This window comes from Aptenodytes forsteri, unplaced genomic scaffold (assembly GCF_000699145.1).
Source record: "Aptenodytes forsteri isolate BGI_AS27 unplaced genomic scaffold, ASM69914v1 Scaffold193, whole genome shotgun sequence".
In the NCBI taxonomy this organism is placed as follows: Eukaryota; Metazoa; Chordata; class Aves; order Sphenisciformes; family Spheniscidae; genus Aptenodytes; species Aptenodytes forsteri.
In genome coordinates, this window is record NW_008795405.1 from 9,953,551 (window position 1) to 9,967,360 (window position 13,810).

Consider the following 13,810-nt stretch of genomic DNA (forward strand, 5'->3'; position numbering starts at 1 on the left):
ATTTAAAATTATCCCATACTTGAAAGGTACTATGTAAGTATTAAGTACATTTTTATTCAAACTCACTAGAACTGAGAAAGTAAATAATTGTAAATAACTCAGAAAATTACAACTAAGGTGTAAGTGACTGTGCTGGTATTTACAGCAAAAGCAGATCTACAGTAACTGACAACTCACAGGAATTCCTCAGCAGTCCAACCTGCAGAGCAATCGAGCACATGCCTCCAAAAAGGAGCTGAAACAAGGGAGAAACACCAGTCTTTCACCTTTAGTGATCTGGCCAAGAATCCATGTTGAGAGGGAATTTCTGGAAGAAGAATTTTAATTTACCAAAAACACTCAGTATGTTCTAAAATTGCTGTATAGCACATAATTTAAAAATTGTTGCAAAACTATGGTTTACAATTAAAATAGCAGAGAAGGCAGAAATTTCCTTTTGCCATTCTCTTCACGTTCAAAGATGAATAATTTCTCACTTTTGTAAGGGATCCTGAGAGTTAAGCACAAAACAGACTGTACAAAATGCAAGCTTGGTGAAAATTGACAGCATGCTTAGCATTGTCTGAAGTGGTCAGAGAAACATAAAATCTAACGGTCTGATTCTACGGTGACCTAGAAGTCACTTAATTTGCATGATCAATCCTCCTGAAGTCTTCAGTAAGAAGGTTACAATCAAATGGAAAGATTTCTGATACTTCTTTTGTGGCAACATTATAAAAACACATACAACCCTGCCACACAGAGACGCCAATCAATACTGAGGCTTACACAAAGCTATTGTAGACAGATCTCCCAGCACCATGAATCGTGGGTTGTTTTTTTTTCCCCCCGAAGAAAAAAAAAAGTACAACATCCATCTATTTTATTTTAATCTTTATTATAAACAATTTTGTAGTTTCCAGAATGTGTTTACTACATACTAGATAACAAAAACATCCTCGGCTGAATCAGTTTTAGCTTTTACTAGATTAAATCAGAACCAGCAAAACAAGTATTATTTTTTTAAGGATTTAGTCTATTGCAAAAAAAACAGCTTTACAAACATGAAATAGAATTAAAAGTACACATTTGATCATATATACATAAGCAGCTGATGACACTCTGGACAGAAACATACAAGGAATTTCTTTGCACATAAATAGATTTAAAAGTATATTTCTCTCACATGTATACAAAATTATTTTGCTTTCTATACTGAGCAAAGTTCTTGGAGACACAAACAAGGATTTCTAAGAATCAAAATCCCACATATCACTTAGGATGTGGGCTGTCATGCACACAAGGATGTAATAATACAATTTACACAGCATTCTTATACAATACTTGAGCTTCTTATATACATACTTACAAGACACTTTTGTACATGAGATGCCACCTTTGCAATTGAAATGGCATCTCCCCTGAAAGACTGCATTAGTTCCAGTGTTTGTATAAAAGACAAAACAAGTTTCAAAATGCAGCACCACTTGGCTTGCAGAGTCAGGGATCTACTGAGCTGCAGCTATAGTGAAGGCAGTGGGGTAATTACACTGACCTCTCTGTGTTTACACAGTCCCAGTGGGGAAGATTAAGATGTGACCCTTGAAGTCTACACATTACCTCTATAAAGTGTGGCTGTGGCAAGAACAATTGATTTTAACAGATCCATGGCTAAAGCCACACACTTTTGCTCTTCAGCTTTCTCTTTAAGCTACTTAAGCCAAGTGTCTGGTTCTGTCTTTGGGGGAGAAGTTTGGCTTTTACATGACCTTTTCAGTATGGTTAAGTTATTTATCAATGGTGGGTCTGGGTTCAGCACACACACGTGACCTGTGAAACTCTTCTTTAATGCAGGTAAAAGGGGTGCACAGTGCAGCAATGACAGAGGACCCTGCTAAGCTTCTCCTGGAGTGGGGAATGCTCAGCACCTGTGACAATCAGGTGCCAAGCCTGCTGTGAGATTAGGTCAGGCTTCCACTTTGTTTTAGGCACAACAGTGTCAAAAGAAGGGCTGGAGTTTTGCTCGTTTCTCTTAATCATACTTTGTCCAACTAGAAAACAGCACCCAGAGAACACTCAGAGCAGCATGCAGGTGATGCCTCTAAGATCTGGCACAGTGTCTAGACAAATGCTACCTGGACATCAGCAATGCCAAACACACATACTACTAGCTGCATCCATGGGTTACACACACCCATACTCATACCAAACCGTCTGCTGATCCCCCTGGGAATCCGGAGACCCGGGAGTGCTGTCAGAGCTGCTTCCTCTCATGGGCTCCTCCATAGTCCCAGCGCTGCCTTCTGGCAGCTTACCCTGGCACTTGGTAAGTAGGGCATCGCCCTGGCCTTGCCCTAGGGAAGTATTTCCCTCAGTGCTGCTGGAAACAGCTCTGGCAGGGGCCACTGTGGCCACCTCCCCAGTACGAGGGGCTGGCTTGTGTTTGACTTTAGAGGGAGTATGTGATGCGGGTAAGTAGTGTTGCCCAGGGTTGACACGCTCCTGTTGTTGCACGTTCAGATTGCTGGTGGATGCAGTGGGTGAGGCAGAGAACTGATGGAAGGAGAGCAGCCTCTCATCTTTTGGTGAGGCCAGGGAAAGGCGCCTTGCATCAAGCTGCCAGCAGTGGGAATCAACACTTTGCAAGGAACCTGCCACCTTTGCAGACTGTGGCCTCTCTCTTAAGGTTGCCTGGGAGCTCATTGGCGCAGAAGCCCTAGCGGTCTGACTGACAGCGTCCTTGCCCCCACGCAGGTCTGCTGCTGACTTCTGAGGGCTCTCCTGCCTGTACGTCTCCGGGCCAGTGGCTCTGAGGAGGTCTGCAGAGGCTAAGCTAAATGCCCTGCTCAGTGATGTACTCCTCCTGCTCGTGGTTCCAGGTTGCTGAGGCTGTGCCATCTGCCGCATCCCACTGGCGGGCTGGTGCTGTGGCGTGTGAGAAAGCTTAAGGGACCCCTGTGGATTTGCCAGAGGCTCAGGTTCAACTTGTCTGAGGTTTGGCTTCATGTAATTTCCAGGCTTAGCCATTCTTCCTTCTTCATTGGCGATGGTCATCTTTACAGTTGGAGCAACAAGACTAGTGGGCATCTTAGCAGCTTCCTTTCTGGACGGCTGAACCAGCAGGTTCCCAGTAGCTGAAGGCTCATTTGCTTTCCTAAAATAATCGCCGAGCAAGTCATCTCTGTTACTGGAGGTGTCCTGGTGTGAGAAAATATGCACATGCCACATTAATGACAACACTTTTTGTTTAAAGAATCCTGTAGAGCTTTGTGTTCAGATAATCTTCCTTCCCACTTAATTCAACCCAAATACAACTATAGATTTTATATTTAAAGTGGGGAACAGAAGATATAAATGTTTACAATGGGTATAAATCCAAATCAAAGAGTAACATGCACATCATAATTAGATCATGACAGCCTTGTTTGCCAGATTAATTGTCTCAAATTTAAAAAAATTAATCTCACTTGCAACCTGAGCAGCAGCTCTTTTGCTTCCTTTCACATCAGCCACTGTCACCGTAACATCAATGTCATATTAATGACAGCCATTGGTATCAGCAGATATCAATGATGGTCTGTCATCTTCCAGAACACAGTTCATCTGGATAACACCCTACTGTAACTTCAGGGATATAACAGGACAGAATACCTTGGGGACATGTGCTAGCATTACAAGAAAGTTTCATTGCTTCTCCATTGATCCCCCTCACTTCTCCCAGTCAATATCTATATATGTTAAAAGCTGCGTGTACAATATAATGAAATGTACAAAAAATCATTACAAAAATGGAGAAATTATTGCTTGTCCACAATTAACTTGCAAATTTCAAGTCAGACAATTAACCTGGCAGTAGAAGAAAATATACAATGAATATTTCATGGGTGTGGTCCATGCCAGCCAAAAATGGTGACGTTTGATCAGCTGCCATTGGACTATTAGTACGAGGCATGCTCAGAGCAGTTAAGGGACATGCTGTCTTCACGAAAAATGTGCTGAAAGAAGCTCATGGAATTTATTTCTTTACTATTCTCTAGGGATTATGTTAAAGCTTAATATAATATATTCATTTCATTAGCGTTCCAAACGTTTCTTCCAGTCACAAAACTCATTTGCTAGAAGTGAACACCATCAATGGTAATAGTGCAGCGGGAAGATTTCTATGCTCAACTAAATGTTAAAGTGTTAGGGTTATTTTTAACTTCACTTTAAACTTCTGTTACGCACATTAACATTACAGAATGACTAGTCCTCCAAAAACACGCATGTTTATGAACAAGAACTGGAAATACTTTATGAGCAATTAATGCAAGTGATCTGGCAGCCTTTAAAATAACAGCTAAGAGTTACAGTATGCTTCTATAGGTATTAATATGCTAGCAAAAGCTGTGGTAAGTTGGGAGCTGTTGCCTTCATAGCAAGAACAATGGATACCCTGGGGATATAGAGTGAAGTAGATCTCCTACTTCCCCTGCCTGTTCTGTGCCTCACGCTGTCGGGACATGAATGACTGAGGACCGATTCGAGTGACTGCGAAGGTTCCTGATGGAGGGAAGGACATAGGGAGTAGCAAGAGGGATACAGTGCATCAGCTTCTAACAGAAATTGGTGCAATGAAATCATTTCACTCTCATTTAAACTGCGCCGACGCTGAAAAGGAACAAGGATGACAGAAAGAATGAAAATAGAGACATGGTCAGGTAGTTACAGACAAAGTAACTACAAAAAAAAAATCAAATTTTAAACATTTCTAAAAGCTAAGAATTGTATTTAAGATAATGAGGGAATAGGAGGTATATTTAAGTATTGCTCTGAAAATTCAAGGACCAGAATTTACTGATGCCATAACATGGTACAGCTCTGTTGATTTCAATACGGTTACCAAGGCATTCATGAAACAGAAACATCTGTTCACTTACACTATCAGTGAATTGTTCTTAAGATATTAACATGCTTGATACTGCACCGCCTCACTACTGTACAGCATGTCTGAGCAGTAAAAGACAAATGCCATCTAGAAAAACAAACATTTCATTTCTGACAAAGCACTTCAGCGTGAGGCATATTCTTGCAGTCATTGAACCACCAGAACAGTGCCAGTCAGCACACAAACATGCAGCATGGTGAAAGCATCGAGAACTTCCTTCAGCAAGAAAAATATTCTCTCTCAAATGCACTGATGGTATTTTCAGATTAGGAGATGGTTTTAACAACTGCATAATTTGCACTTCAATTGAAAACTACTGTTAGGTTTCATTTCTAATTACAGAGTTAGCAGCTGAAAATTACACAGAAAACTTATCAGTTCACAAATAAAAATACCTGGAACTGAGAACTAATGATATAATACGAAACCTTGACCACAAGTGTTTGATATTAAAAAGCCCCAGCAGTCCAAGACACAGTACTTGCAGTAAATTACCTGCCTGACTTGCCATAACTGATACACCAAAATAAATTAGCAGAGTGCTGTGTGAAAGTTAATCTTGCCTTAGTTGTTGGAACTGTTTCATTCGTTTTGCAAGATTTGATAGTTCTCTGCAAGTTCCACACGTATGAACAAGGATCATCTTGTCTTTCCTTGTTTCCCTATGCCCTCATCCCCCTGAATCAGCTTTGAACAGTTTTTTGACATCTGAGATGGGCTATCTAGCTCTGTTTACTTACATTTGGTGGGGACAGCCTGTTGCTCTCTTCCAAGAACTCTTCCAAAGTTACCATCTCACTGCCAGGTGAAGCAGACCGTTGCCTGCCTGTGTAAGACTGGGATGGGATACTCTTCTGAGATGTATCATAAGAGATCAAACCATTCCTGTGGGAGGAGGACTCATGCCTGCTGCTAGGGCTTAAGATGGCAGAAGCGGAGTGAAAGGGATAGGTATCTCGGAGCAAGGCTGGTGCCTCTCTGCTTGGCACCATATCTTCGCTGCTGAGGCTCTCGGTTCTACCATGGATATGATCTAAGGAACCTGAGGAGAAGCATAAATATCATTAAAGACACTGTTCTTCCCCCTCATTTCAGTAGATTTCTCACTGAGGTAGGAACTTTATCATCCAGGGCCACTTCCACACAGACTAGGTGGCATTTTTGACCTTTCTTCTCCCACAAACTCAAGGCAGTCAGAACTTTTAAAAATCAGGACTAGTAAATGTCTTACAGGTACATACTTCGAGCCCGTGTTAAACAAGCACAACTACTTGCCCAAAGAATAGGAATAACACAGACAGTAAGGGGGCCTCTTTACCATCTCTGTGCCACTAGAAGTTCTCACGGTCTTGGCTGTGTGTGATCTGAGAGCCAGAACCTGCCAGTGGGAAAGCAGAAAGTGGATTTTTCCACAGTGCCAGGTCTCCTGGCATCCTTCAAGGATGCACAATTTCAGCAGAAGTGTATCTCCAGAGCACACTGATTCTGGACACAAGCTGTGTACAGAGTAAGAACAGTAGAGACCTGTTGTTGTAAAGGGAGTCTTAAGAGTGGCCTGATACTTCCCACAATATGATGCCAGTCAGACTGAAGCAAAACTAGACTGCCTGCCTTAAAAGCCACCCCTTGCCAGAATCAATCTTAGAAAAATACTTCTTGCCAGCAGTTCTGATTCCCAAGACAGCCATGTCCAGATTGCATAATCATTACAATTTCAAAACAACAGTCTTCGAATTTAATTGGAAGGAAAATGGCATTTTGCACAGTTTCATGGAATTTTACTTCCTGTTTGTCAGAACTCAGCCGTAAAAGCTTTACCTTTCAAATTAAGAGGTGAACTACTGCTGGAAGCATTTCTACTGCTCTCTAAACTGTTTGGCCTGGACACTGAAAAACACAAAAGAAGCATTGAACAAACAGATCTTAAGTTCCTCTGGTTCTCTAAAAGACTTGGCTAAAGTCTGCCTTCTGAAAATAGGACCTGTGCAACTAAGTCACTTTGAAAACATTAACAACGTAATATACACAGGATGCCAAAGTCTGGACAGAGTAGAAGCCATTTTCATTTTTCAAGTCAAATTGTTCAGGATCCATCTAGTTTTTCTCACTTATTTTTTGCACAAAGAAATATGTTCTGGGTTTTGCTTTTACAGCAACTATAAACAAAGTAATGTAAATACTGACGAAGTTCAACAATAAGCTGCTGTCTCTTTCTCAGTTTGTTTCTTTGGAACGAGCTGGTAACCAGCCTGCAAATTAAGTCTTCCACAAATCTCTAAGCAGGCAGTGCTGCTGCTGCACCAGTGTTCCCACCGTGCATCCACACCCCCTACCCTGAATTTTTTTTATTGCTGATTCACTCCCTTAAGGAAGGAATTGAACATTGTCCAGAAAAATCAGCAACAAATCTGTACGACATGCATTAAAGGGTCTGTTGCTGGGGCAAGGCAACTCGTCTCAATGTCAGCATTGTTTCTGAAAATTTATTTTGGGAAAACGTCCATTAAAAGCTTCTCAACAGAAAAACAGAAGTACTTAGACCCACATTCCCAAAATGGTGTTGCGTTACTACATCGCATTCTATCATGTTAATTTAACTAAAATGCACCAGGACAGTTCACGTGGATGCAATGTAACAAAAGTCTTAATGTAGATGTTTAGAGCATTCGTATATGCTACAAGCTTACCATGCTGTCTGGTGCTTGCAAACTCTGCCTCAGGGGACTGTTCGCATAGATTATCTTCTGAATTAGAGCCTGGAAAGAACACAAAACTTAAAAGGCAATATTAAACACAGTAAGATTAATCCTTCAGGTCAGTCTCCAATGCATTCTAGCAGTGTAGAAGACTGAGGTGATCAAGAGGGTTTTATAGAGCCAACATTGGAAGAGCAGCCATCTTCCAACCACTGCTGTGAACCACTGGGCAGGGAACCACAGGAGAACTGACATCCAAATGTGGACTGTCAAGTTGATGACATTACAAGAGATCAGAAACAGGGATTCCTCACAATTAAACCATTAAGCAGCTAAAGTAGGAGTGAAAATACTAGTGCTCTCTTTTTGTACTTGAATGCCACTAGAAGCCATGTTTCACCCAAGCAGGAACTACGAAGTAGCCTGACTTGTACTAAGAGTTGGTATATCAAATGCACTGCACACCTTTTGGTCTGCTCTGGAGCCTGGAGATGGGGGTGGAAGTGTGCAGATGAATAGCTGAGGTCGAGTAAGTCCTGGGACCCAGCTCCACACAGCAGTGTTTTGTCGCAGAGTCTGCCGAGATTTCAACATTATCATTGCTGCCTCCGTGATGGGAATTCCTCTTTTGCTTTACATCCATTAGCACTGAGGGGGAGAGAGGTAAATAAATACAAGTCAATGAAAAATAGCATTAGGAAATTTGTATTTATCTGCCCATACAAACATGACAAGCAGGCACAAAGAAACTGCACAACAGAGGCGCTAGTTTTGCAAGCTTTTCCACAAACAGTTCAGTATTGGATAGGAAATTTCTGCGACAGTTTTTCAATCATGTGTGCTCTCTGTAAAGTGTGGGAGTGACAAGGGCTGCTTAGTGCCAGTGGGAGGGTTGATATTATACATGCAACAATTACTGTGAAAGGAGGAAGAAAAGGAGCAAAGACATGAATGCAGAAAAGGTAAGTGAGGTGTGAAATTCCCATAACGTTATTCCTTGCAGGTACATTTTAAAAGCACTTACTTCAGTAATAAAATAGAATAAGGAAAGAGTGACAGAAGTCATGCTCTTATTCCAAGAGAAATAATGCTGATTTGGAAATTATCTAGCATGATCTGCACGCTAAGCTAATTGCTTTCAGGTTTGGATCTTTGCTGTGGTAAGAGCTCAGTCTCTACAAGGTTAAAACTCTGCTGCTCTTATAAAGCTCTGGTGCAATGATTTTTAAGTGGAATTCCTGGGATCTTAGAATGATATCAACAAAAACTACCTCCTAGAATATTACCTAGACTCAGAAGGCTGAAGACATCTTTCCTAGCGATGAAGTAGGTTAATTCATTTCTTATAATGTGAATGTAACGCTTTAAGGCACACATAGAACAAAATTTAAAGAATTACTATAGGAAACACCCTTAATGAGATGCAAGATTCTAGTTTTCTATATATTTCTATGGAGTACTTGCTTAACTAACTAAATGCTGAAAACACAGCAGAGTGCAGTGGTCAAAATAAGCAACTTGCAGAGACAATGGACAGACAGTTAGTTCAAAGCACCGAGCAGCAGCAAAGCTGTATTAGAGAACTGGACCAAGTCACAATCATCTTAGATGACTCCTGGAAGTTGACTTCAGAAACAATGTTTTCTCCCACAGTCTGCATGGGCTCCATAGCACAGGGCTGGCACTTTTTCTCCCAGAATTGAAGTTTATGGCATGCCTATAGGGGCAATTACTGGCTAAAGCTTGTCGTGCAAATCTGTATTTCTAATCAACTTTGTAGATGCACTTAACACCTTCCATAGATGCCAGAATTATTAATTGCCCTGGAGACAAGTGTTCTCTGTAAGTCCCAAAATGGGCAGCAACAGGCTGCTGCACCAGTGTCCTTGGTTGTGCTACAGAGGGACCACTTCTCAGAGTGAGAAGGGAGACGAGATCTTTCGGCCTCTCTGCTGAGCTTCCCATTGCGTATTGCCTGTGGTGCGTATGTTTCTCTAACAGAGTGGGGACTGGACCCACACATTCATTTCAGAAGCCACCAGGTCGTGACTATCAGGCAATAAGAATTCTGGGCAATGGATCCATGATGAAGGTTATTCCCAATCTTAAGAGAACAAATCTACTTTCTTCTTCCAAAAAAAATCTGTCAAAACTGAAGCAGCAGAAACTGAAACTTTAGCTCAATTCAAGATGAATTTTCATAGCTGGAAATGTAAAACCTTGCTAAACAGCAGGTTTGAACGCAAAAGTCAAGACGCTTTGCGGAGAATAATTTTCCCAGTAGCTTCCACTCTATATTCAAAGCTAAACTATTTAAAAGCAGACAAAGGTGTTAAAAAACCTGCCATTTTTAGCATTTAGTGGCACAGAATGTTGGAAAAATCTCCAGGATTTGAGACTGCTTATATATGAGATTTATATTTTAGTAGGACTACAACATTGTAGAAAGCATAGCAACAGCAAATCAGTTCAACGCTTTAACTGGACAAGATGCAAATATGTGATTGCAAGAAAATATCGAAGCGCACGGCAACTTCACTTACTTATAACATGCACCACAGCCAATATACATACGCAAACTGTATGCCATGAGATCCCCTAAAAGTGTGCTGCATTGAAGAAATGATCCACAGTGTGCAATAGTGATTCATCTTCTATAGGAAAACTTAAGTCCATGTTCACTAATCTGTACTTGTATTTAGAGTATTGTAAAGACATGCTGAGTGTTTCTATCAAGGTGTGTGTTCTTTTAAGGCACATGGGATTTTTTTTTTTTTGTTTAAAATATTTGTCAGAAATAAATGAAGATAAATGCTAAAGAGAAGGTGTTAGAAATCTCCCAATTCCGGGAAAGAAAGAGGTTCATTAGGAGAGGATGGGATGTCGGAAGAAGACCAGAACCGGAGCCGATTAGAGAGAGACTGATGATTCGATGGAGACTTAGGAGACTTTTCTTTATCCTTGATTTTGCTTCTCAAAAAGGCAATCTTTCTGCGCTGCGCAGCTAAATTGTTATCACCCAGGTATCCCAAAAAGAAGAAGAAAAAAAAGTAAAAAAACCCTTGTAAATAAAACTTTTAAGTGTCTTAAAACAGATTAAAGACTACACAACCAGTAAAAACAAAAAAGGCTAAACAAAGACTAACACATATATTTGGAGGACTGATTAATGCATAATTAATCATAGTTAATATGACTCAGATTAATGCGTATACATAAAATATAAGCAAGTCCATTAAGAAATTACTGTTAGATCACCCAAAATGTTTTTACTTAATAAAGGAAAATTAAATAGGTGTGCATGTGATATTTTATTATCACATACTTAGTGATAATATACTCAAATTTCCTAGATGTCTTCTAGGCTTTGATACTGATGCTCATCATCTCAACATAAGCATGTTTCATATAACTTCAAAAAGAATGAAGCCCCAGAGACTTTCTGTTATCTCTGGCACTCCACGAGGGCCTTGTTCTGTGGAAACCCAAACCCAAATTCCCAGGTTGAACTTTGGATGCATGTTAAACACTTAACATTTCCTGGAATCACATGGATGATCCGAGACATGCATTTTTATTTTAAGTGAATCAACGACCTCGAAGAATTAGAATGGAGAAAGGGAAATATAAAACCCAATCAAAACAAAAACTTCAGCCAGACACTTGCAGTAGTTTATAACAACAGTTCTACCCTCCTCAGCTGCTCCCCTTCTGTTTCCCACACTCCCCAGTCAGAAGACAGGAATTATCATTTAAGGATTAATTTCAAAACTGCTTCTTGAAAAGGATTCCTGGAGGACAACGATCTATATATAGAAGCTGACAGAAGTGATCTCAATAGAATAAGCAAAGCTTGGGATATATATTACCTTTAACAAAGATCACAGAGTATTTATTTTGAGGAGCTTTCCTTTAAATTTCCCATAATTAGGAATACTGATTTAATGTATGAACTAACTAAACAGGAAGAAATCATTCCATCTTCCTTATGTTTGCCTTCGTGTTCAAAAAAATCATTTCATCATTTAACACTAAGAAATTCTTAGTTTGATTCAAAGTCGAAACACTTTGATAATCTGAAGGTATCAACCTCCAAAATAATTAGATTACAAGAAATTAGCATTTTCTATGTTATTTCTTTTGCACGTGCGCCATCTCCTGGCAGCGGCTGGAAGACCACCTATTACCCATTTGAAAAATAGTTGCTAATGAACCATAATATTATACAGTCCAACTTTAAACTGCTTTGTTGCAAACCCCAGTAAATGAAGTATTTCCACCAACTTATTCAGTAAAATGCAATACATTCAGGCAAACCAAGAAACTATATACAAAAGCTGAAGGGAGAAGTAGACAAAAGGAACAAACCAAACTAAAACCCCACCTTTTAGTTTACTCAGCTTTAGGGTTTTTTTGCTTACTAAAACTTTTAGATTACTAAAAAAAGGGATATAAAACATAATGTGATGGAGTATTAACATATCCTATATATTAAATCTTTTTAAAACCTTTTTAAAATCTTTTCAAAAAATACTGTTCGGCTCATGAATTTAGGCTGGGCATTTCTTACCTTTGTTTGAAGAACCCCCAGGGTTCTCTCTCTCTTCCATAGAGTTTGACCCTTGAGAGGTATTATCCTGAGTCTCTTGTTGATGTTTCAGTTTTTGCGAAGCAGATGGAGAGTTTACCGTCTCTGGGGATTCAGAATGCCATGGAGGGCTTTCTGCTGCTAGTTTCAACCGCTCCCTTGTAGTCTTTGGCTTGATCAGTTTGACTAAGGCTCTGGCTCCAATCCAGTGATTTTTCCTGATAAAGCAGGTTTTGTGAATGGGATTCATAAAACACTACAAGAAATACTCCCCGAAGAAGTTTACAGCTGTGCTAGAGCCATCAGGCCATCCTACATTCTTATTTGTTTATTGTCATGAATCGGTTGGAAAGATGCAGCATGAATTTCACAGAGCTTGAGATCCATTTCTCTCCCAAAGTCAAAATTATTTTACAGAAATATTTTTTCAGCATGAGAAATGTGAGAAAGACAACCATTCCCTCTGCTAGAAGTCTAAACTACACATATGGACCCATATAAGACATTTTAACAGTGTGAAAAGCTCTACTACAGGAACAGACTGAAAAGGGAAGAAATGAAAATTACTTTAAAGATGACTCCCTCTTCTTTGCTAAGGCTATCAGTCAGAACTATGTGTGGTGGAATTAGCTTGGCTCTTTTTTGTTGTTCTTAATATAATTTTAAGTCCTTTCTCTCCGATGCACTGCTTATCCCCTTTGAAAGAGCAGCTCTGGAAGCTCCTCCTGCTGCTTAGTCACCATACTGGGGGTCCCTCCCCCTCTGCTAGGGATAAGATGATATTCATCAGGGCAACGTGGCTCTCTTCCAGTTAATACTGTTTCAGATTCCAGTATTAAAACAGAGGGCCCCATCTGAGGTACTGCGCTCTATATTAACACAACCTGCTGCTTCAGGGAATGGCTTGCTGAGTGAGAGTGAAGAGAGAAGTGGCGATGACACTGTCCTTATTTCAGATGAAATTTCTGTTATCTCCAGTTATGGAGAGCCCTTTCTCACCCTCACAAATCTGTACAATAGCAGAACTGAACCCATATGTGACTTACTTTTTTGGAGTAGGATCATAAAACTTGTACTGATCCATTATCTTCTCTTCAAGTTTTTCCTTGTGCCTTCTTAAGGCATTCAATTTATCACTGTGAGGGGGAAAAGCACATTCTGAATCATCTGTATGAAATTAAGCATAATCAAAAAATTGAAGACCAAAAGCCACCAAGAGAGGAAAGAGACCGAAATATTTTCCTATTGCATAACCTTCAGAATCCTACTGAGCTCATTCACTGTCTGTTTAGAGAGGGCAAATGCAAAAGCCTACCAAACTTGCTGATGGGTGATTTTTTTGCAATAAGCATGAAAGGTGAAACAACAACAGAAGATCGGTGCTAGATTACTCACTAATAACTCAGGCAGAGTTTGTCTGGTGGGTGTTAAGATTAATCTTATTCTGTTTTTTGAAAATTCATTTGCTGATTGTTCAGTCTTATTCACAGATCGCTGACAATTACTCAAGGGTTAAGATCCTTACATAGTGTGAACTTCTTGTCTACATGATAACTAGGTATTTTATTCCTGTTCCGCTTTCTCTGTTGTAACTAGAGAAATAAATAATGTTTGATCTTT

At 40.0% G+C, this 13,810-nt stretch overlaps 1 protein-coding gene across 6 annotated transcripts in view; it reads right to left on the minus strand.

The window, feature by feature from the left end:
- Positions 1 to 1,018: 1,018 nt before the first annotated feature.
- Positions 1,019 to 13,810, minus strand: part of CCDC88C (coiled-coil domain containing 88C) — a 100,897-nt gene continuing 88,105 nt past the window's right edge. For 2 of the 6 annotated variants that reach the window (XM_019472464.1, XM_019472465.1), the window contains exons 23-30: positions 13,237 to 13,326; positions 12,173 to 12,408; positions 8,068 to 8,250; positions 7,594 to 7,662; positions 6,725 to 6,793; positions 5,647 to 5,948; positions 4,414 to 4,629; positions 1,019 to 3,177 (exon numbers count right to left, since the gene is read on the minus strand). In XM_019472464.1, coding sequence (XP_019328009.1) covers positions 2,164 to 3,177; positions 4,414 to 4,629; positions 5,647 to 5,948; positions 6,725 to 6,793; positions 7,594 to 7,662; positions 8,068 to 8,250; positions 12,173 to 12,408; positions 13,237 to 13,326 — 2,179 coding nt within the window. In that variant the 3' untranslated portion in view covers positions 1,019 to 2,163. The remainder of the gene's footprint in view (positions 3,178 to 4,413; positions 4,630 to 5,646; positions 5,949 to 6,724; positions 6,794 to 7,593; positions 7,663 to 8,067; positions 8,251 to 12,172; positions 12,409 to 13,236; positions 13,327 to 13,810) is intronic. The other 4 variants (XM_009280777.2, XM_019472467.1, XM_009280776.2 and 1 more) reach the window with 4 other exon arrangements.